Here is a 21,432-nt window from a genome sequence, read left to right as displayed (position 1 = left end):
GTCTGTATGCTGACTTCCCTAATTCTACAACCTGCAACATCAACTAGGAAGTTACCAAAACCATGTAGTTCTGCTATAGTCTTTTGTGTAATTTCATATACACAGCTATTTTTATCTTTTTATAACAGTATAATTGTAGAAAGAGAGGAAACTGTGTCCTTGAAGTAAGGTTTATTGGGCATCAGTGAAAACAGAATCACTGGGGACAAAGGAAGAAAATGAACAATCATTAACTATTTTTTCTGTAGCAAAGAACTGGTATAATGCCCTTTGAACACAATTTCTCAATTAATTCTTTTGCCCTATTAAGAAGGTACTTTTCTCCCCAAGGTCTTATTAGTTAATAAATATCAGAAGCCAGGTCTGCTTGATTCTTAAGATCATCTTAGTTTTAAGAAGCTAAAGACAACTTTCCAAAGCTTGCTATTTTAGACTCTTTCTGGCCTTTACTAGTCAGTTACTATACAGCAAGAGTGATCTGAATTAGCTCTACGGAAACTTACTCTGGAGGTCTTTAAAAATAGGAGCAAAACATTGCCTTATGAGAAAAGCTAGACCAGTGTACCTTTAAAAACTTATGAATTAATGCAAAAATCATATATTAACCCCCTACTACATGAGAGACAGCAGCACTGTGCAAGGAGCTTAAGTTTTTGAGTCACGTGGGCTTTGCCAGTTCTGGTAGCATGATCTTAACCAGTTACTTATAATTTCCCTTCAATTTCTTTATCTACTTAAAAGAAAGAAAGAAAGAAAGAAAAACTATCTTATCAGCTATTGTGAGAGCTACGAAGTAAATCATACACTTAGCACAGTGACTGGTACATAATATTAGGTGTTACACAAACAGCTATTACTGTTAACTGCTGTCTCAGATGCATTTTATTAGATGCTGAGGATATAAACATGAATGAAGGCAAGTATGTGCCTTCAAATAATTCACAGCCTATCCAGGAAGACTGAAGTATCAAAAATGAAAAAAAAAATTACTGCAATATGGTAGGATGAATATAGTCCTAAAGCAATGTCCACATGACAGGATTCCAAAAGGAACAAGTGATCAGCTCTGCTCACCTGAATTAGAGAAAGCAGCCCTGAAATTTCAGATCTAAAATCTATATTTCAAAGATAAACATTTCTGCCTAATGACTACTACTATAATGTATTATTGGTAGTGTCTTTACTTTCAGGAGGTGTCACTTATACCCAATCATCCCATAGAATGTACTTTGTTTCTTAGTCAAGCTGCAACCCACAACCCAAGGAAGTCACCTATATTGCTCAACATTTTGCAACTCAACTTCTATACCATTACATCGCAAAATAGCTCACTGCTTCCCAAAAGTACCAAACACCAATACACAAATTCAAAGAAAACAGAAATCTAAGAGCAATGTACAAATGGAATGGGTGGCAGGACTTTTTTAGGGTTATTAATCATACAGAGGCCATCTACACTGACATAAATTAGGAATAAAAAGATACAGAGGCCATCTACACTAACAGAAATTGGGAATAAAAGAATAAATTCAGACATCAAAGCAATGAAGTGATTGGAAGGCCAAGGAAAACCACGGTAGAAGAGGAATGGATCTCTTTATTCAGTATAAGCCATAATATGTCAAAAGAGCTCCGAGAACACAGCATACCTACTTACTTGTCAATGTCTAGGGATGTCTGGGCAACTGTCCCACTGTCACTCTTGCTCTTGGCCTCTTTTTGTCTCCGAGTCAATACTTTCAACAAAAAAAGAAGGAAGAGAGGGGAGGGAGGGAAAGAGTAAGGGAGGGAGGGAGGGAGGGAGAGGAAGCAAGGAAGAGGGAGGGTGGGGGAGAGGGAGGGCAGAAGGGAGGGAAGGACAAAGAAAGAGAAAGAAAAAAACTGTTAGTTGGCAGTAGACTCCAAATATAAAAGATAAAATGTATGTGAAGAAGCAAAGTTTAAAATCCTATTCCCCTGGAAAAAGTGCACTGTGTGGGAAACCTCTGCTTTTCTAGCAGAGAATAACACCTGTAATGTATGAACTGAAATTGCCAGCCACAAGATATTCCTGCTAATGAGAGATCTTTTTATCCCCTACTGTCATGAGATCTAACGATCTAGTCAAAGGGCACCCAGGTGGCATAGTCAGTTAAGTGTCCCACTCTTGGTTTCAGCTCGGGTCATCATCTCAGGGTTGTGAGATGGAGCCCCAAGGGCTCTGTGCTCAGTGCAGAGTCCACTTATCCCTCCCCCTGCTCATGCTCAGGCATGCACTCTCTCTCTCTCTGTAAAATAAATAAAATCTTTTAAAAATATTTTTTAATTTGGGGCGCCTGGGTGGCTCAGTGGGTTAAGCTGCTGCCTTTGGCTCAGGTCGTGATCTCAGGGTCCTGGGATCGAGTTCTGCATGGGGCTCTTTGCTCAGCAGGGAGCCTGCTTCCCTCTCTCTCTGCCTCCCTCTCCATCTACTTGTGATTTCTCTGTCAAATAAATACATAAAATCTTTAAAAAAAATTTTTTTAATTAAAAAAAAAAATAAAAGATCTAGTACACATAAGGAAAGGTTTTGTGTAGCACCCCAACTAGCAACACTGAATCCCTTTATACTTTTCCAACCAAAATTCTGTCTGGTGTGACACACACTCCAATGATGTATTCTATGACATACAGTAATGATAGCTACATCTATATGAGTACCCATATTAGCTCTAATCTTTACTCTCTGAAGTGCTCCAATTATAAGAGGAAAAAAGTTCACAATGGTTAACACAACCAGTTTTTCCCATCACACTAGGACCACCTTCCAGTGCTAGTGGGTATAAACAGCTTTAGCCCAGGCAGCATACCAATACTTTGTCTCACAACAAAAGGCATCAATTTATAAAATAACAGTGTCTTAAAAGATCTTGGAGGTTAATCAACTGGTTTCTAGTCTTCAATCCTTGAAGTAAAAAGAAAAACTATAACCATCTCACTTCCAATCTTGTCTTCTTCCCTCTTGACTTGAAATCCCCATGCCATAGAATTTAGGAAGGTTATCAGTTCACAAAATAATTAGTTTGTAAAGCATTGATCTAGTCAGCAGTCAGGAAACTTTTTCTAAAGGGCCACAGTAAATACTTCAGATTTGGCAGGCCATATGGTCTCTGTCACACTACCCAACTCTACACTGTAGTAGAAGGCAACCATAGACAACACATAAATAAGGGGTGTGGTATGTTCCAATAAAACTTCACAAAAAACAGATGTCTGGCTGGATTTGGCCCCCCGCTGTTCATAGTTCACCTTTCCTTCTAGTCCAACCCTCTACTCATTAAAAAAAAAAAAAAAAAATTCCTTCCATAAGCATCCCCAACAAGTTATCATACAGTCTCAACTTGATTTTATATACATTCACTGAGGGGAATTCACTTCCTCCTAGGGAAACTCATTCTATTGCTACACAACAATCCAGTTCATTCTGTATTTACTGGGGACTGTATGAGTAAGTTTACCCCCTTTTCCATAAGTCAGCTCTCTGAACACTTAACAAACTACATTTCAATCTTGGATTTACTCAGTTGTCTGCCCCACTGAAATGTAACCTTCTTCAAAGCAGGGACTATATCTAGTCATTAATCCAATCTCTAATGAGTGCAGAAACTTTTGATTGCCTAGGTTAATTCTAATCTTTAAAACAATCCTCTAGATTGGTATTACTATTCTGCCTTACTCTAAAGGTATGGAAACAGACTCAGAGGAATTAGCTTTGCCAAGCTATCACAAATGGTAAGTGGTAGAACTCAAGATAGATCTAGATCGGTCTGATTTCCTATACCCAAGTTTTACATTCCTAGTTGACCTTTACATACATCCCCATTTGTCAGTCTCTCTCTTTATACGGACCAAATACTCCACAAGCAGTCTGACCAGTAGAGAGAACACAAGAACTACAAACTAGCCCACAGAGACTCATATTCTACTAATCCAGCCAAGATTGTATTTGCTTTGTTGAAAATCTTAAATTGAGCTTAAAGGTAATTAAGATTCATGGCCTACCCTTCCAAATTATCTTCAAATAAAATATTATCAAGACAAGTCTCCTAATTCTATACTTAGGTAACTAAGTTGTTGGTTATTTCCACCCCCCTTAAACACAGGACTTTATATTTATCCCTGTTCTTTTCAGCTGAACATTATAGTTTAAGATCATCTCCAGTCTTGATTCTGTCATCTGATGCTATCAACTCTCTTTTCCAGCTTTGTGTCATCTGCATATATGATAAGCATGCTTTCTACATCTTCATCCAAGTCACTGAGGAAAATGGTTATAATAAATGACATGGCCAAGGAAAGAAACCTATGGCATTTTACTAGATAAGCCTGCCTTCTTCCTGGTCCAAATTTCCTTTAAATATTTAATCAAGCAAGTATTAATTGAGAATCTTAATCTTCAATGTGCAAGTAATTTGGGGGATATATAGGAAATTATGTAGTAGGGTCCTTGTTTTGTTTTGTTTTTTAAGATTTTATCCATTTATTTGACAGGGGGCAGGGAGAACAAGCAGGGGGAGCTAAAGAGGGAGGGGGAGAAACAGGCTCTCCACTGAGCAGGGAGCCCCATGTAGGGAATCAATACCAGGACCCTGGGATCATGAATTAAGCTGAAGGCAGGCACTTAACCGACTGAGCCACCCAGGTGCCCCAGGGTCCTTGTTCTTAAGCTTACAGTTTACTAAGGGAGACAGCACATACACTTAATAACTATAACACAAGGTGTAAAAAGATAGCATAATAAAACAAGATCACATATACACAAGCAACTTTTTTTCCTCCTCCCTCACTCTTTCCTTCCCTCCTTCCCCTCACAAGCAACTATTAATAGTGTTTGTCTCTGGGGAGGATGACAGGGACACTTGGGGAATGCAATAGGAGGGTGGCATATTTTTGCAGTATATACTTTTCTGTACTGTTGAATTAAAAATTAAAAGGGAAGGAAAAATAGACCAGATTATAGAGAGGTCTTAGATACAGTTAAAGTACACTATCTATTTCTAAGGTTCCTTCCAACCTACAGATTTTTTTTTTTTTTTTAAGATTTTATTTGTTCATTCGACAGAGAGAAATCACAAGTAGATGGAGAGGCAGGCAGAGAGAGAGAGAGGGAAGCAGGCTCTCCGCTGAGCAGAGAGCCCGATGCGGGACTCGATCCCAGGACTCTGAGATCATGACCTGAGCCGAAGGCAGCGGCTTAACCCACTGAGCCACCCAGGCGCCCCCAACCTACAGATTTTATAAGTAAAAATAAAGTACTGTGTCCAGGAGAAAACCATCCTGGACACAGCCATATAACCACCTTCAAATCCACCTCCTATTCTATCAGCCAGTCCACATTTCTCCATCTTATGTATAAGGACTTCATGAGGGATTTTATCAAATGTCTTGCTGAAATCAATTCTCAAAACATTGGCACCTCACAGATTACAGAAACCTTTAAGGGTTGTTTTTTTTTTTCCCCTCTCTCTATTTGTCCTCCATCTTGAATACCAAGTATTTTTCCAAAAGATACTTGGAAAGCACTACACAGGCAAGGCTGAGAAAAGAATTGCTCCTAGCACTTAGCACATTTCTGTTGTTGTTTATATGTCAGTCCCCCTTCTACACTAAGCAACTTTCTGAATTCAGAGATTCTGGGTTTTGTTTCTTCAGCATCCTCAGCAGAGTATAGCATTGATTAGATGCTAATAAACATTTGCCAAATTAAATCACAGAAATGTACTCAAAAAAGCTCTTGTTTTATGAGGACATTCTCTGTGCCAGGGACTTTATAAACATAATTTCTATTACAATTATTCTGCAAGGCATATATGATTATCTGTACTTTTTAGATGATGAATATTAAATAACCTGATCCAGATCACAAAGCTAAAACAACAACAAAGAAACATGGAACCAGGAACAAAGTAAGAGTCTAACTTCACAGAAGTATATGTTGGGGCACCTGGCTAGCTTAGTTGGTGGGAGTGTACAAATCTTAATCTCAGTTGTGGGTTCAAGCCCCATGTTGGGTGTAGAGTTAAAAAAATAAAATCTTAATAGGCTGCCTGGGTGGTTCAGTCATTAAGCATCTGCCTTTGGGTCAGGTCATGATCCCAGGGTCTTGGGATCAAGCCCCACATCAGGCTCCCTGATCAGTGGGAAACATGCTTCTCCCTCTCCCACTCTCCCTGCTTGTGATCCCTCTCTAGCTGTTTCTGTCAAATAAATAAATCTTAAAATAAGAATTAAAACAAAGAAGCGTATGTTATTTTATAGGAGCAGGCTGCCTTTCCTGGGAAATAAGAGGGTAAAGGATGGGAAAAGAAAAAGTTGTAAGTGGTAAATGAGTGGGCAAGTGGAAAAGAATATGAGGGGAGAGATTTGGCTCATGACTGAAAACTATATGCTAATTCTATTATTAAATGTTATGAGCAGAGTGAACTGGACTGGACCCTACAGCTACATTTTCCCTTTGAAATATATTACCCTATGAAGGAGCACGAAGGTATATGTTGTTCTAAAGGAGCCTACAGCTTTAGTTTCTGAGGGTTGACACAGCCATTTCAAATAGCTGCAGGAAGAAATTTAAGTCCAAAAACCTAACTACTGGTGACAACAGCCAAAGATTTCAAAAGGAAGCAATGGAATCTGGGGACAACTACCCAAAAAGCAATTACCAGGTCGGAGGGATAAAACAGAAAGGAGGGATAACACTGAGAGCTGAGAGAGCCGCCTATAACCTACAACCATTAACGCAGGCCTTTGTCTAACACTGGATGGAAAACATCCTCAGGAGCTGTGCTTGGGACTTGGCTTGGCACTGTTAATACATTAAAAAGCAGCAACACCTAGCAGAATAAAGTGCATTGACTTCAGAGTTGTCCAAGTTAGGATTCTACTAGCTGTGCTGGGTAGCGTAACTTGGGCAAGTAACTTAACCTTAGTATCAGCTGACTTACCTACAAAATGAGGTAACAGCATACCCTCACAGGTTTTGGTGAAGATCCTATCAGATAATCCAAATAAGTTGTAATAGTGTCCAGCCCACAGAAAGTCCTCAACAAACCTTTGTTGTTATTATTATGTAATTCCCGTTATTATTCCAGCTTATTACTTCTTAGCTTTATCTAAAGATTTAAGACTACCCTTAGAATGTTAATAAAAAAATAAAAATAAATTTTTAAAAAAGACTACCCTTAGAACTAGTGCCCAGCTTATCTATAATTTAGATTAGGGCTTAATCTTTAGTTCTCATACTAATTTGTACAAAAAGAATGGTCAAGTAAGTAACCAAAACCTTACAGAACAATTATCAATACTGTGTAAACATTTGTTTCTACACTGTTTCCAAAATCTAAAGACAAGCAATCAAAAATAAAGACATGTGGGTGTGTGGGATTGAGCTGGGATAGAGCCCCAAGTCTGGATCCCTGCTCAACAGAGATTGTCCCTCTCCCTCTGCCCTTCCCCTCGCTCATGTGCTTGCTCTCTGTCTCTCTCCCTCTCTCTCTCTCTAATAAACCCCTCTAAAAAGTAAAAACATGTGGCCTGGAACTATAAACATTGAAGATGATGACTCCTTGAGGAGAGTGGAAATTATATATACAAACAAGAGAAATTCTACTCAGTCTATCTCCCTCAAACTCAAAACTATCTCAGTAGAAAAAAATGGGAGGCCAGAGTGGTGTCTGGGTGGCTCAGTCAGTTAAGCATCTGCCTTCTGCTCAGGTCATGATCCTGGGGTTCTGGGATCAGCCCCATGTCCATCTCCCTGCTCAGCAGGGAGCCTGCTTTTCCCTCTCCCTCTAGCCAACCCCCCCCCATGCTCATGCTTTCGCAAGCCCTCTAATGAATAAATTTTAAAATTGTAAAAAAAAAAAAAAAAAAGGGAGGCCACAGAATTTTATATATGGTCCTGCTATGACTGACCATCCTCCAACCTAGCATTTCCTCAGTGGGAAGTAAGAGGAAGAAGGGGAGGCTTGTTCCATCCACATGATGCCTATCTCAGTATTACCAGTACTCTCCTTAAAGACCCAGTATTATAAGTACTCTCCTTAAAGATCCAGCAAAAAGGCTGTCATTAGAATTATCGACCATTTTCTGAGATGTGTGGCTGTTTAAACTGAAATCTTAATTAGAATAAAATTTAAAATTGAGCTCCTCAGTTACATGAGGCATGATGACACAATCCAGTCCACTGTAGTGTTCCTGTTGCCTCAAGGACTTTATTATTTTTCTTTTTAAGATTTTATTTATTTATTTAACAGACAGAGATCACATTAATGACAGAGTCATTAATTCCTAAAAAAATTTTTTCTGTCCCTTGCCCCCCTGTAGGGACCGTGGTTACCTGTGTATTAGGCCACCTAAAATATCTTTTTAGGATTTTATTTATTTATTTAACAGACAGAGATCACAAGTAGGCAGAGAGGCAGGCAGAGAGAGGGGGGAAGCGCCTGAGCCACCAGGCGCCCCTGCCTCAAGGACTTTAAATATTTCTTATGAATTAAGTCTCTGGTGATTAATTGTTTCAGTGTTAGTATATCTGAAAAGTCTCTATTTCATCTTTTAAATTTTTAATAACATTTTTAGTTTGGAATAGTTTAGAATTGTAAAAAAGTATTGGAAAGACAATGTAGAAATTTCTTTATAATGTTCTTTATAATGCTCACTTTCTTCTAATGTTAAAATCTCACGTAACCACAGTACCTTTGTCAGAACTAAAACATTAACAATGGTACATAATTTTTTTTTTTTTCAAAGCAGGCTCCACACCCATCGCGGAGCCCAACCCAGGATCAGACCCACGACCCTGAGATCAAGACCTGAGCTGAGACCAAGAGTTGTCTCCCAACTGACTCAGTCACCCAGGCACCTCTTTGGTACACAACTATCAACTAAACTCCATACTTTATTCAAATTTCACCAGTTTTCCTACTACTACCCCCCACTAAATATTCTTGGATCTAATCTGAAATACTTTATTACATTTAGTAGCCCTCATTTTTTAAAGATTTTTTTGCTGGGTATAGAAATTTAGGTTGGTAACCTTTTTCTTTCAGAATTTTATAAGATTTTGCCTGTCTTCTTGCCACCCCATCAACTACCCCACTTCCTTTCACATACCACTTACGATCTTATCTCTTCACCACTCCTGTCATCATTCTTGTTGACTTTAATATCTGCTTATTAGACAGAACCATATGGAGTTGCAGTGTGTTGTTCCTAATAAGAAATCTGACTAATTCTTGTTTTTCCCATCTGCACGTAACATGTCCTTTTTTCTCTGAATGATATTCAGGGTTTTTTTTTCCCTCTATCTCTGGTTTGAAACAACTTAATTATGATGTGCTTTTAAAATTTGTGCTGTTTTTTTTTTTCCTTAAGATTTTATTTGACAGATCACAAGTAGGCAGAGAGACAGGCAGAGAGAGAGGGGGGAAGCAGGCTCCCCACTGAGCAGAGAGCCTGATGCGGGGCTCGATCCCAGGATCCTGAGATCCTGACCTGAGCCAAAGGTAGAGGCTTAACCCACTGAGCCACCCAGGCTCCCCCTCTAATGCTGTTTCTTATGTCTGTGCTTCCTAGAACATCTTGGATCAACAGATTTATAGTTTTTATCAAGTTTGGAATTTTCTGAGTCATTAATTCCTCAAAAATTTTTTTCTGTCCCTTCCCCCCCTGTAGGGACCGTGGTTACCTGTGTATTAGGCCACCTAAAAATGGTCTCATAGTTCACTGATATTTTTTTCATTTTTGTGTGTGTTACATTTCAAGTGCTCAGTCGCCACATGTGACTACTGGCTATCATATATGACCCCACAGATGGAGAACATCTTTGTCATATGGACACCTCCTTTGGCTAGCACTGCTCCTTTAAGAGAGAACCGCGACTAATCCTGTCCTGCCTTAAGTGTTTACTTTGGACACCACGGGAAATCCAAATGTCCCATGGCAGCTCTCATCACATAGATTCTCAACCCCACCTGACTGTTATCTGGAGGGACTTTTGTAAGCTAACTTGATCTTCCTATTCTCAAAATGACTTTCTCCCTTGGAACCTGTGTCCGTGATCAATAAAACCCCCGATGTTTTCAGCTGCTTGTGTGAACGTTTCCTTCATCCGCTTGGTCTCACTGAAAGATGGCTGTCCTCCGAAGATACTGTTTCTCTTTGCACTTCTCAAGTACTGGCTATTTCTTCTTCTTTATACCATGGTACTACTGACCTGGAGGTGGGGTAAGCAGCCTCTCATTTGTTTCCAGACTACTAGAAAAACCTAGTATGAAACACAAACCACTGTGCTAGCCCTGCTACCCGCCCACTGAAGTCATCTACTATCCTCCTGGTCACGTGCCCCTTACCAGCCACATCACTTCCTGGCCATTATTTGAAAACTTTAACATAGCGCTTACTATCTTATCTCTTCACCACTCCTGCCATCATTCTTGGTGACTTTAATATCTACATATTAGTCTGAAGCCTATGAGGTTGGAGTTTTCGTAGGTTCAACCTAAGGTATGGCCTGTCCAATATGCTGGCCTCTCAGTTCCTTGAGCTTTTGGCTATCAGCTCCTGTGGATGCTACCATCTCAGCCTTTCTCAAGTGGGGTTCTGAGAGAAAAGTAGGCCTAATGCCCAAGACATCCATTGTATGTAATGAATTAGCCTCTGTCCTTTGCATCTCGAATGGTGCTAGTTGTGTGCGATCCTTGGGAGAAGTAAGAAAGAGCCAATTCATTTTCTGTGTTCTCCGGTTCCAATTCAAGAACCCTAATTCCTCAACCCTGGTTCTGGTTGAGCCTGCCAATAGTAACGGTGCCACTTCCAAGATCTCATTTTCAGATGTCCCGGGTGTCTCTGATCACCACCACCCATCTCCTCCAAGTCACTCCCTCTAATATCCTGACTCCCAATAATCCTTCAGCCCCACTGGGATGTTTCAATTCTAGACTATCACCTTTTCATTGTCCATTACCCTGTCATGGCCTCACTTTTTACCTAACTTAGATTTCACGATTATCATATTAACCATTCCCTTGAATATTCTCTCAACTCGTTTCTAATTTCTGTTGTTCTCCCTGGTAAAACTCTATTTTGGCTAAATCCAACCTTCTACCTACTTATTACGTGTCCTTACAAGCAGCACAACAGTGCTGACAGGCTCACAGTATATTTAAGACCACACAGCTCTAGTGGCTCCTCAGTACTGCTCAGCAATCATCATGTTTCCGTAGTCAGTTTATTCTTCTACTCTCCCAGAGACTATTTAATTTCTCCTCTGCTATCCTCAAACCTCTAGTATCCGTCCTGACTCTGGAGTCACCGTTTTTTGTTTTGATACAACAACTTTATTGAGATATGGTTCACATATTACATAGTTCACTAACTTAAAGTGTAATTCAATGGTTTTTAGTATTTTCATAGTTGTACAACTATCATCACTATCAATTTAAAAAAAAAATTTTTTTAAAGATTTTACTTATTTATTTGACAGAGAGAGAGAGAGAGACAGATATCACAAATAGGTAGAGAGGCAGGCAGAGAGGGGTGGGGGAAGCAGGCTCCCTGCTGAGCAGAGAGCCCAACGCGGGGCTCGATCCCAGGACCCTGAGATCATGACCTGAGCCGAAGGCAGAGGCTTTAACCCACTGAGCCACCCAGGTGCCCCTCACCACTATCAATTTTATAGTATTTTCCAATAACTGAAAAAGAAACCTGTTCCCATTAGCAGTCACTCTCCATTCCCCTGCTAACCTCCAGCCCTAGACAAACCACTGACCTACTTCTGTCTCTATAGGTTTGCCCATTCTGGGCACATCATATAAATGGAATCATACTATGTTTCGTCTTTTGTGACTGGCTTTCTTCACTTAACATATGTTTCCAAGGTTCATCCAAGCTGTTGCATATATCAGGAATGCATACCAAGGAATTTTTTTTCAGGACCACTGCACCGTTTTATATTCCCACAGAAAATGTACTTGGGGGGGTTTCCAATTTCTCCAAATTCTTGCCAACATTTGTTACTTTTATTTTTTTTTTAAATAGCGATCCTAGTGGGTGTGAAGTATCTTGTGGTTTTGACTTGAATTTCTCTCTTGACGATTGATAGTGATCATTTTTTCATGTGCTTGCTGGCCATTTGTACATCTCTGGAGAAATAACTACTTGAGTGCTTTTGGTTTTTTAAAATTTTTTTAAATTAACATAAAATGTATTATTTGTTTCAGGGGTACAGGTATATGATTCATCAGTCTTACACAATGCACAGCATTCCCCATAGCACATACCCTCTCCAACGTCCATCACCCAACAACTGCATCCCTCCTCACTCCTCCCCTCCAGCAACCCTCAGTTTTTTTCCTGAGATTTAAGAGTCTCATGGTTTCTCTCCCTCTCTGGTTTCATTCTGTTTCATTTTTTCCCTCCCTTCCTCTATGATCCTCTGTCTTGTTTCTAAAACTCCTCTTAACAGTGAGATCATATGATATTAGTCTTTCTCCAACTGACTTATTTTGCTTAGCATAATAGCCTCTAGCTCATCCACATCATTGCAAATGGCAAGATTTTAGTTTTTTGATGGCTGCATAGTATTCCATTGTGTGTGTGTGTGTGTGTGTGTGTGTATACACACACACCACATCTTTACCCATTCATCTGTTGATGGACATCTAGGTTCTTTCCATAGGTTGGCTATTGTGGTCAAGTCCTTTGTTTTGTTTTGTTTTGCCTTTTTTTGTTTGTTTGTCTGTTTTGTTTTGTTTTTTTTTTAAAGATTTTACTTATTTATTTGACAGAGGGAGATCACAAGTAGGCAGAGAGGCAGGCAGAGAGAGAGAGAGGGAAGCAGGCTCCCCGCTGAGCAGAGAGCACCATGCGGGACTCAATTCCAGGACCCTGAGATCATGACCTAAGCCGAAGGCAATGGCTTAACCCACTGAGCACCCAGGCGCCCAAGTCCTTTGTTTTAATTGGGTTGTCTTTTTGTTGTTGAATGCTAAAAGTTCTTTATATATTCTGGAATCCAGACCCTTAAAAGACAAATTCTACAGATATTTTCTCCCATTCTGTATATTTTTCTTTTTACTTTTTTGATAGCATCCTTTGATGCACAGCAGTTTTAAATTTTGATGGTGTCTAATTTAATTTATCTATTTTTGTCTTATATTGCTTAAACTTTTGGTGTCCTATCTAAGAACCCACTGTCAAATCTAAGATCCTGAAGATTTACCTCTAAGAGAGCTACAGAGTTTTCAGTATTTACATTTAGGTCTTTGATCTATTTTTTGTATATAGTGTGAAGGGAGTCAACTTTTTCTTTTGCATGTGGATATTCAGTCGTCTTAGCACCATTTGTTGAACAGACTATTTCCCCCTACTGAATTATCTTGATAGCCTTGTCAAAACCTGGTTAGCTATAAATGTATGGTTTTAATTCTGAGCTCTCAATTCTATTCCATCCATCCATCCATCCATCTATTTCCTTATGCCAGCAGCATCCTGTCTTGATTGGTAAGTATATAATTAAGAAGTGTGAACCCTCAACTTTGGTCTGTTTCAGGACTGTTTTGGCTATTTTGGATCCCTTGAATTTCCTAATCTCAAAAAATGGAGTCATAACTAAACCAGTTGCTTAGGGCAAAACTATGGTGTTACCCGAGTTTTCTGTCTTACTCCAGAAAATCCTGTAAGTTCAATCCTCAACATACATCCCAAATTTGGCAACTTCTTTACCTCACGGCTATCACTATGATCCAAAGAAACATTAGACCCTGCCTGGAATATTCCAAGTGCCTCCTGTTCACTTCTACTTTTGCTCCTGGCCTTCTACATTTCACACAGTAGCCAGAGCTGGATTACATCACTTCCTTGCTCTCAACCGTTCTATGCCATTTCATCATAGTTAGAATAAAGTGCAAAAACCCAGATAATCTGATCACTGATCTGATCTCTCCTCTCTTTTCCCCTGTTGCTCATCCCACTGTCTCATTATGGCTTCCCTGCTGCTATAAGACACATGTCAAACACACTCTTGCTTTAGAAGCTTTATAGCTATTCCCTTTACCTGGAATGACTCGATTCAAATGTCACCTTAAGAAGTCTTCCTTGATCTAATAAGTTAAGAGCTCCCCTCCACCCGCCGCCCACTGCCTTCCCTGCCCTTTCCTCTCTATCCTCTGATTCTTGCCTTATTTTTCTTAAGTTTTATTTATCATTTGTTTTTTCCATGAGAATGTAAGTTTCACGAGAGCACAGATTTCTCTTTTGTTCAGAATTGTATTCTCAGATTATATAAGAGTACCTGGGTTATAGTAGGTGCTATATATAAAGGAACATAAATAATACAGTATAATTAATATAGTCATCTTCTAAATTTTACTCAGGGGGACTCTTAAGTTGAGCACCCTACATGGGCTTAGGCAGAAACCTAAATCAAAGCTCCCTTCTTTCAACCTGATCCCCAGTCACAAAGTGTGATTGATTCTCTCACTGAAAGATTCTCCTATCTCTCCTCTTCCACTGACACTCCTTTGTTACTTCTCTCCCTTTTTCTAGCCTCAACCCTTCCAATCTTCCATACTACTCTCAGAATAACTCAGGCCCAGCATTAACAGTGGCAGTACCCAGGAAGTCTTCCCTGACCCAAGAAGGTCCCAAACTTTATACTTAAACAGGGCTCTCTGTGCATCTATCACAGCACTTTTCACACAACACTCTATTTACTGTGTTACCTACTTATCTCCCCCAGCAGACTGTCTCTTAACCACTTCAGTATTCTATATTCCTGGCATAAAATTGACACTCGATATATACATATGTATAATTCATCAATTTGCAAGGTCATTTCTTATTCAGAAGTTTTCCAGAGTATTTTCTTGGCTTTAAGAACAAGAGAATATTTTGGGGGTGCCTAGGTGGTTCAGTCGGTTGAATGCCTACCTTCAGCTCATGTCATGACCCTGAGGTCCTGGGATTGAGCCCCACTTCTGGCTCCCTGTTCAGTGGGAAGTCTGCTTCTCCCTCTCTTTCTCTGCCCCTCCCCCATGCTTGTGCATACACTCTCTCTCTCAAAATAAATAAAATGCTTTAAAAAAAGAACCAACAGAATATTATTATAACTTAGATGAAATTGTCTCTTGAGTCTGATCTAAAATAACTTTTGAAACAGAAAAGCCATATCTACCTCATTCCATTCAATAAATAAATTCCTTTTGCTCTCTCAGGTACTAGACTTGATAATCTTATTCTACTAAAGATAACTTCTAATTCAAATACTCTAATGATTATGTTGACACTTTCTAAGTATAAACAACCCTAAAACAGGCAGGCATCACTGGGTCCAATTTACAGACAAGCAAAATAAAAAAGACTCAGAGGCCTCAATTCTGTAAATACCTGGTCTTAGATACAATTCAGTCTGTTAGACTCCAAAGTCAGTACCACAATACCAAATTGTCTTCTTTGTTTCAGAGAAGCCATAAAGGTCCCCTGTCCTATTCAAGTTGTAGTAATTTCCTCTCAAGTTTAGAGATAAGCTTGCTTTCTCAAGAGGTGCACTTGAATGCTGAGCTCCTGACCCTAACCTTCAGTGCTGCTATAGCTAGCCATTGCATCTAAAGTGTCAGCACGGCTTGCTCAATACCTGTTCATACAAAGACAAAAGTAATAATATAAAAATATTCTTAGCAGTGCCCCCCAACCTGAGGTTAAAGGCAAGAGTAAATACTAAGAAAAATCTTAAAGTCACATAATCCCTACTTAAGATAAAATAAAGGGTCTACCACCATTATATTTTTATGAACAAAATTCCTCAATCTATGAGGTATTGAATAATTTAGAGGTCTTAGAAAAAGTCACTTGTCTAGTTCTTACTAGTACTTGTGCATAATATTTATAGCAGAATTTTTTTAACAGCTGGAATTTAAGCAATTTGACAATATTTATCTAGAATTTTAAAATAATTCATATCTACTGACCCATGAATTACATTTTTGGAATCAATACTGAGGAAATCATCTGAATTTAAATGAGATTCATAAGACAAAGATATTTTATCAAACCATTTTTTAACAATGAAATATTTAAACAACCTAATGTTCAAACACAAGATGAAATACTACACAGGGATTCAAAATAAAAACGGAAAATACACCAAAATATTAACAATAATGGTGGAGGGGGTAATGATTTTTCTATGTTGCCTTTTTTTTTCTCCCCCCATATATATACCACTTTATAACTGTTTAAATATTAGGAGACAGGCTGCCTGAGTGGCTCAGTCAGCTCGGGTAGTAATTTCAGGATGCTGGGATCAAGCCCCACGGCAGGCTCTTTACTCAGCAGGCAGTTGCTTGAGATTCTCTCCCTCAGCCCTCCCCCTACTCAGAAGGTGTCTCTCTGTTTATTTATAAATAAATAAATCTTAAAAAAATATATTAGGAGACATCCTTCATGAAATAACAGATCTAGGCAATGATCACCAATGATCATTAGTTGAAAGCACTGGCTTTCTAATGAATGAATTAGGTTGACCCTACTGATCAATCATAACATCATAAAAGATAACATCATAAAGATTGCTTCACAAACTGATGCAATATGGAACATACAATATCATCTATAACATACTCTTCTCAAAAAAAAAAAAAAAATCCAAACTGAATCTGATCAAACCTTGAACCTGATCAAGCCTCAAATCTAACTAGAAGTTTTCAGAAATCACTGTCTAGAACAGAGTAACACTAAAGATAGAACAGGGATACAATCAGCAAAATCCAGAAAGGGAATTTTGAAAGACAAAAAGCTAGTCTCTTTAACAAATAAACTGTAAAGAAAAAAAGAGAGAGAAAGGAGGATAACAGAGATTAAAACAGACTTGAGTGACATCAACAAAATGCAATGTATAAAACTTGTTTGGACCCTAATTTGAACAAACCATTTTTAAAAACTTATGAGATAATTAGGGAAAAGAGATGCTGACTTGTGTAATAGTGGTACTGTGGCTGTATTTTTTTAAAAAAATAGTCCTTACCTTTTAGAGATATATATTAAAGTATTTATAGATGATATATGCTTAAAAATTGCTTCCCCAAAATCTGGGAGTGGGTGGGAGGCATGTTATAAGTGAAAAAAGATTAGTCATATGTTGATACTGCTGAAGCTGGAAAATAAGTTTATAAGGATTCATTATACTGTTAAACAATGAAAATAAAAGCTAGGCTCAATATAAAATGTGCCAGTAAAAACTATGTTAAAAAAAAAAAAAGGGAAAAAAAGGATACATATCAAATTATAGCAGTGTTTTGGATTGGACAGGGCCATGGATAAATTTTTTCTGAATAAAATTTCCCTAAAATCTTCTACAATAAAGACATGATGCTCAAAAAAACTGTTAGAAGGCAAAACAGCCTAATGATTAGGAGTAGAGCCGTTGGGAAATGGCAAATTCCAGATCTAAACAAAATAAGTCATGGTAACCGATAACCTCTTGTAGTAAAAAGGAAGTGCTCAGAATAATTGATGGGCATATACCCAAAATTTACAGAAGACAACCTCAAGGGACTTCCACTGATCAAATGTGGAACAACTGGAACACCAAAATGACTACTGGAAAGAATGAATTACAACACACTGAATTTGAAAAATGAATCCAGGGCACCTGTCTGGCTCAGCTAGAGGAAAATGCAAATCTTGATCTTGGAGTTGTGATTTTGAGCCCCACACTGAACACAGAGATGACTTCAAAATTTAAAAAAATCTCAAGAAAAAAATGAATCCATGAGTTCATTCCACATTAAAAAATACTAACAAGGGATAAGGAAGAAAGTTCCTCTTCACAAAACAATGTCAGCTAATCAATGTAGAACAACGGCAGAAATTTAAAAAAATAATCATTTACTGTTATAGTAATAATTAATTTAAGCAAGAATCACCAATTGATGCTAACACCATGGGTGAAAGTCTGCTTGGGACTAGAATATTCATATAGCATCAAAGCAATATGCCATAGATGACATACTGATCACAAAAAGGGGAAAGGGTAACTTCATAGAAAAAAATCTGGTAGACACCAGCTTAAAGAGAGATCAAATTTAACAATGCCACTAGTACAAACTGATGATGATTTGCCCTTGATGTGATGTTATGGACTGACTGTTTGTGTCCCCCCATAATTCATATGTGGAAATTCTAACTCCCAATGTGATAGTATTAGAAGGTGAGGCCCTTGCATAGTGATTAGCTCATGAGAGATTGGAGCCTTCATGAATGGGATTAGTGCCATCATAAGGGGCTGAAGAAACCAGAGCGCTCTCCTTTTATCACATGAGACATAGCAAAAAGTCAGTGATCTATAACCCAGAAGAAGGCTCTCTCTAGAACTCAACAATGCTGGCCCCTGATCTCAGACTTCTAGCCTCCAGAACTGTGAGAAATAAGTTCTGTTGTTTATAGGCCACCCAGTCTGTGGTACTTTGTTACAGCAGCCCCAAATAACTAAGACATGATGCATTTAGAAGACTACAACATTCTCTTTGTTATATTCTTGCCAAAAATGTTTAACCTGAATCTAGTCATATAAAAACATCAGAAAAATCCAAACTGACAAATATGGTGAGAAGAAAAACTTGAAAGGGAAGACCCACTTTCTATAAATAAACTACCCAAGTATCCAACTGACTCCAGAATCACTCATGTACAAGAGAAAATCCAGTTGAGGATAAAAGAACCAAATTAAGATTTGAACTGCCTCCCCAAACAAGAATGAGCAGTTTGATTCTAACCCAGTTAACTAATAAAACAAACAATACTTTGAGAAGACAGACTCTAGAATATCCACAAAATAACATTCATAGTGTCCAATATAAAATTCAAGATTACTTAACATACAAAAAGAATGAGGCAAATGTGACATTTTCAACTTACAGGGGTACAACAATATGAATGATCACAGATTTCTTATCAGAAAGTATGGAGGCCAGAAGAAAGTGAAATAAAGTCTTTAAAGTGCTAAGGGAGAAAAAATACATATCAATTTCTCAATTTTTATGTCAAATTTTATGTTTGTATTTAAAACAAACACAACCCATGGTCCTTCTACAAGACAGTAGTAAAAATTAAGCTGGCTGTTTTCTTTTTAAGAAACTGATATGAAAGGTAGCACAGATATAAAGAACCCAAAAAAAGCCCCAAGAGGCTTCTCTCTTAAAAATCAATATGGTAGGGGAGGCTAGGTGGCTCAGTCGTTAGGCATCTACCTTCGGCTCAGGTCATGGATTCCAGGATCCTGGAATCAAGCCCCACATTGAGGCCCACATTGAGCCCCACATCAGGCCCCACATCAAGCCCCGCATCAGGCTCCCTGCTTGGCAGGAAGCCTGCTTCTCTCTCCTCAACTTCCTCTGCTTCTGCTCCCTCTCTCGCTGTGTCTCTCTCTGTCAGATAAATAATATCTTTAAAAAAAAAATCATTAATGGCAATTATATCAGTGGTCGCATACTGTCATCAGAGCCTAAATTAAGGTAATACTAAATGTGTTTTGTATGGAGGAAAAAAAAACTCTGAACTTTTCTGAATTTTACTAGTGGCTGCTTCATCAAGGCTCCTATAGAAGTGAAATGAAAGACGAGAAGTGTAATAGAAACATATAAGCTCTTTAAAATGCTAATAATACATACAAAAGAAAATATATCCAAACCAATCACCCAACTTAAAAACTACACTATTCTCAAAACGGATTATTTAACTGTGTACTTCTGATCCCAACCTCTGCCTCCACCTACCTCCACCAAGAAGAACCCTTATTCTCAAAATTATGTTTATTCTTATAGAAATATACAGTTTTAATGTAAATTCTTAAAATGATATATTGACTATTATATTAAATTTAGTGTTCTGAATCTTGTTTTTGTTTTTGTTTTTTTTAACCTGAACATTCCTGGATAAGTCTTTGCAGTACAAGCTTTTTAATTAAGGCTGTTGTGTAAAAAATAAATAATAATAATAATAATAATAATGATAAAGCTGATTGTATAGCCCAGTTCTGCCACTTTCTAGGTATGTGATATTGGGGAAATAATTTTTCCTCAAATTATTTTCATCAGTTTCCTCTTTTATAAAAGTAGAATAATATCTGCTTCAAAGGTTGTTATGAGAATTAATGCAAAATATATAAAAAGCACAGTTCCTGGTATATAGCAGGTACTCATAAATGGTAGCTCTTACTGGTTGATACTAGGTATGATTTGTAAAGACTCAGCAAATTAAATCCTTTTACTTAATGGAAAAATAGTACCTTGCTATCAAGTGTTTCCTTTATATTATGCACTTAGACTCCTTAGTAACAAGTCAGCCTGTGAATGGACAATTTCCACAGCCACCACCAGAAGTAATTCTGATAGCATCTGATCCTTTCACTTTGCACACATGCTTTTCAGAGGTAACTTACGTCATATCAACTCTGTTCACTAGGAAGTAGTCTGAATCCACCAAATAGTTTTTTCCAGGTAACTGAAAAGCTGACAAGGTCAATTCTGATGAGATCAGATTTCATGTTTGCATTCAGGGATGAAGGATTCTAGTACTCTGGCTTCCTAAAACTGGCTGAGGTTTTCATGGTCTCCTCAAACTTTCCTGACTATGTATATTCCCATCTCCAGACATGGGAAGGCAGATAGAACCTGTAGCAATGAAGAATGCTAGCCCTGGAATCAAGCCAACTTGAGCTTTGGCCCTGGTTCTACTTGCTTATTAACTATCTGATGCTGGACAAGTACTAAAACTCTCCGATGACAGTTTCCTTGTGAATAAAGTGAAGATAACACTAATACTTATCTTCTAAGGTAACTAAAGTCCTGTCTATGGCCCTAAGGTAGTTCTAATGGAAATGACTTATCTAATATTAATTCCTTGAACTTTCTTCTTTCTCAAAATGCTCTAGATGCTGAATTAAAAGGTGTGACTAGATCATGAAGTCTGAGATGAGAACTTATCTAAAGTGGTTTTTAGCTGATAATACTCCTTCAACACATAATGCTTTGGGTATTAACTCAGGTGTTAATAAGAGCTATTTTATTTTTCAAGGAAAGAATAAGCACATCTGGCAGAAGAAAACTGTTAAAAGAAATCCTGAGGTCTGGCTCTTTAGCAGCAAGGCACAACGAGCAGGGGTAACTGAAGAAAGACAAAGTCAATGTTAAAAGGAATACGATGAGAAGAGTAAAGGCACCTAGGACTCAAGCAGACCCAGACTACAGTCAGACTGACATTTCATATGCCAAATCACACAATTTTATTACTGTATCACAATGGAGCAGATATGAGGAAATGTTCCACAGAAAGGTTGAACAGAAGTTGGCAGAAGACAACCAAGATGCAAGGGGAAGGGAGGGAAGAAGAACACTGCTGCTACATTATTAATACAAGAGA

The 21,432-nt window shown here is 38.3% G+C and overlaps 1 protein-coding gene and 1 long non-coding RNA gene across 11 annotated transcripts in view; one reads left to right on the top strand and one right to left on the bottom strand.

Moving 5' to 3' along the window:
* The window catches only part of UIMC1 (ubiquitin interaction motif containing 1), a 132,389-nt gene that overhangs the window by 4,198 nt on the left and 106,759 nt on the right, over nucleotides 1-21,432 (bottom strand). For 5 of the 8 annotated variants that reach the window (XM_045075578.1, XM_045075581.1, XM_045075583.1 and 2 more), the window contains one exon: nucleotides 1,658-1,736. In XM_045075578.1, coding sequence (XP_044931513.1) covers nucleotides 1,658-1,736 — 79 coding nt within the window. Of the gene's footprint in view, nucleotides 1-1,649; nucleotides 1,737-21,432 lie in introns of those variants that run through there. The other 3 variants (XR_006605385.1, XR_006605386.1, XM_045075582.1) reach the window with 2 other exon arrangements.
* The window catches only part of LOC106006190, a 43,350-nt gene that overhangs the window by 9,874 nt on the left and 12,044 nt on the right, over nucleotides 1-21,432 (top strand). The window lies entirely within an intron of this gene.

Source organism: Mustela putorius, unplaced genomic scaffold, assembly GCF_011764305.1.
Source record: "Mustela putorius furo isolate JIRA1106 unplaced genomic scaffold, ASM1176430v1.1 tig00000145_pilon_pilon_pilon, whole genome shotgun sequence".
Classification (NCBI taxonomy): Eukaryota; Metazoa; Chordata; class Mammalia; order Carnivora; family Mustelidae; genus Mustela; species Mustela putorius.
Note: the sequence above shows the minus strand (reverse complement) of the source record. Positions and strands in the feature narration are given on the sequence as shown.